This window comes from Azolla caroliniana, unplaced genomic scaffold (assembly GCF_043228905.1).
Source record: "Azolla caroliniana isolate FFs.n. ecotype wild unplaced genomic scaffold, voAzoCaro1.0.p SCAF_964, whole genome shotgun sequence".
NCBI classification, from domain to species: Eukaryota; Viridiplantae; Streptophyta; class Polypodiopsida; order Salviniales; family Salviniaceae; genus Azolla; species Azolla caroliniana.
The window spans coordinates 10,276-13,315 of NW_028231399.1; the positions used below are offsets into that span (position 1 = coordinate 10,276).

General features: G+C 38.6%; 2 protein-coding genes across 2 annotated transcripts; one reads left to right on the top strand and one right to left on the bottom strand.

Moving 5' to 3' along the window:
• Positions 1-379: 379 nt before the first annotated feature.
• LOC147847474 (ubiquitin-ribosomal protein eS31 fusion protein-like) lies at positions 380-1,001 on the bottom strand. Its single transcript, XM_087339144.1, has one exon. It carries the CDS (start codon positions 984-986, stop codon positions 531-533), a length of 456 nt encoding a protein of 151 aa, XP_087195270.1. The 5' UTR covers positions 987-1,001; the 3' UTR covers positions 380-530.
• A 1,341-nt stretch (positions 1,002-2,342) lies between these two features.
• On the top strand, positions 2,343-2,993 carry LOC147847475 (uncharacterized; the record flags this gene model as incomplete). The annotated part of the gene is made up of 1 exon (XM_087339146.1): positions 2,343-2,993. A coding segment is annotated over exon 1 (651 nt), but the record flags the coding sequence as incomplete, so codon positions are not given.
• Positions 2,994-3,040: the final 47 nt, after the last annotated feature.

Here is a 3,040-nt window from a genome sequence, read left to right on the forward strand (position 1 = left end):
AGTGTATGAATTTGAAAGACTCACATATGTGTGTAACGAAAAGGTAAAAAAACTAATAGAGTCTAGACTCTAAATTATGAATCTTTTCTTCCCAATTCCCCCGCCTCGTTTCCCCATCTAAAACCTTCCTTTCCCTTTCCCCCCCCTTTCCCCCATTTTCCCCCATCTCCCCCCATTTCTCCCCTTTTCCCCTGTTTCTTCTTTGCTCCCTCAGCCCTGCACCTTGCTGGAAGCTCGCAACTCAGTGCTCACTAATAACTATCCCTACTCGAAGCTTGTTGCTCGTTTCCTGCTACAGTCTACTCATAGATTCAGGCTTTCAACAACACCTGCAGCAGTCCTACTCACCCATCTAAGGTAGCTCTCTCTCTCTCTCTGGAATGCAAAGAACACTAGTAATTGAATATTTAGAAAAACTAACAGGATACATTTAGTCCGCAAGAAAAACCAGACACAAAAAACTCTAATTTCATGCATGCAACCTACACCATCATAGAAAGTCCAAACCCTAAATATGAACCTTATGCCTTCTACTGATAGACATAAGTAAGCCCACACTTGCCACAATAATGGCGATCAAAATGGCTGGCCATGAAGGTACCAGCACCACAATCAGCATTAGGGCATTCCTTACGGAGTCTCTGAACCTTCCCTGAGTCGTCCACCTTGTAGTACTGCAAGACAGAGAGCTTCACTTTCTTCTTCTTGTGCTTGATCTTCTTGGGCTTTGTGTATGTCTTCTTCTTCCTTTTCTTAGCCCCACCGCGCAGACGCAACACGAGATGGAGAGTGGATTCCTTCTGGATGTTGTAATCTGCTAGGGTTCGCCCATCCTCGAGCTGCTTCCCGACGAAGATCAATCTCTGCTGATCCGGGGCTATCCCTTCCTTATCTTGGATCTTGGCCTTGACATTGTCAATGGTATCAGAGGATTCTACCTCTAAAGTGATGGTCTTACCAATTAAGGTTTTCACGAAGATCTGCATCTTGTCCTACAATCGAAGCTCAAAGGAGTAGTAAATTGCCACGGTCCTCACCCATTGATGCATCGAGACATTCATCAACATGCATCTTGTATAATATATGTATATGTGTATGTCCATACATCATCATCTAAGTGTAGGTTAGGTTGATAGATAGATATCTATGCATATATTTCGAGGTGTCACATATACGTATGTGCACATAGAATCGTGTATGGAGTGGCGGATGCATCGGCGAGGCTAGTTAATAATAATAAAATCATGTTTCATCATGTTAGTTCATGTTGCCAGTTGATGTTAACATGTTAACATGTCACGAACTCCTCTAGGACCAAAGCAAAAACTCTATAGGATATGGCTTGCATATCTAACTTTATTGTATAGTGTTAAATACCAAACCAATTAATCTTTGGACTTATCCTTGCATTTATGGCATCATTGTCTCGTACATGTTTTACTGGAAAAACATGCTACGTAGTAACATTATGTTGTTGTGTGTATAGGTTGGCATTCTGCATCTAGACGAAGTCCAACTTACCCTATATATTTCCCTCTACGAAAATTTACAATGGCTTTTACTAGATATACCACCAAATTCTTTTACTAGTCCATCAAAACTAGTATTGCTCTCCTCTTTAAGGGCAAAAGTTTGGGAATTATATTCATGTAAAATCTCATTGCTCAATAGGTCAGAACTAATATGCATGGGTTTAATGATGCTAGTGATTGTTTTGAACTGATGGCATGATCTTTTCTTACATGACCCATTTCTTCTTGTTCAGAATAATTATGGCTCCCAATAGAAAAAATCAACGAACCATTAGTGTGATGTTTGCATGGAAACCACCCAACGATACCAATGACATAAATATAAACAATGATTTAAATGAGGATATGGATATGTTTGGGACTGATTTAGAGAGTTTAACTCGAGAGAGTTGTTCCTCTAATATAACTAAAGAAAAGCCTAAGAGAAAATTCCGTGAAGCATGGAGGGATAAATTCCCATGGATAAGATGCATTATGCAAGGAGACAAAACATTAATGAAATGTGCATGGTGTGAGAAATACGCTAGTCCTGGGCCTTGGGGTCTTGGTTCTGGATGCATTACTTTGCAACTTGATGCAATTTTGACCCATGTTAACACAAGTGGTCATAAATTATGTGCATCAAAGTGGATATGTGATGTTGAAGGGAAAGCAATGTCCATCCCAAAGCATGTATCACAATTGGATGATATTAACAAAAATAAGGTCATAACAACAATGAAACTCATGTACTTTATTGCAAAAAAAGATTTGTCTATTGCTACATACTAAGAATTATGTGATTTGGCTGTGCTACTAGAGGTGCCTAATATGCCTAAGCAACATGATTATATATCTTATACTAGTAGATATGGGGGATATGAATTTTTGGTTGCGTTCGGGAAATATCTTTTAGAAGTTCAAAGCTCAAACCTAATAAATTCCCCATACTACTCTTTGATGCTAGATGAAAGTACTGACAATGGATTAGAGTTGCATCTCATTATGTATGTTACATACTTGCAATGTGGTGGTTGTGGGCCTAAGCAAACTGAATATATGGGTTTGCTGAAAATTCCCAATGGTAAAGGTAGAACTATATATAAACATGTTAAGCATCTATTAGGCGATCGATGCCTCAACATGAACAAGTTGATTGGATTGGCAACTGATGGTGCGTCATCAATGATTGGTAGTGAAATTGGAACAGTAACATTAATGAAAAATGATATCCCAAATTTGGTTGGTGTACATTGTATTGCTCATAGAGAAGCATTGGTTATTTCAGATGTATCTAAAGATATCCCTGAGCTCATTCTTGTAGAAAAAATTGCAAATAAGGTATATGCATGGGCTAACAATAGTACCAAAAGGACACATGAAATTTTAGAGCTCTTGGAACAAATGCAATTGGATGCTCATAGACCATTACAAATTCATAATATTCGTTGGTTGTCACGTGGTCAAGTCATGGAAAGACTAGTGAGTATAATGCCTGCAATACTTACTATTTGGAAGAAAGAGAGCTT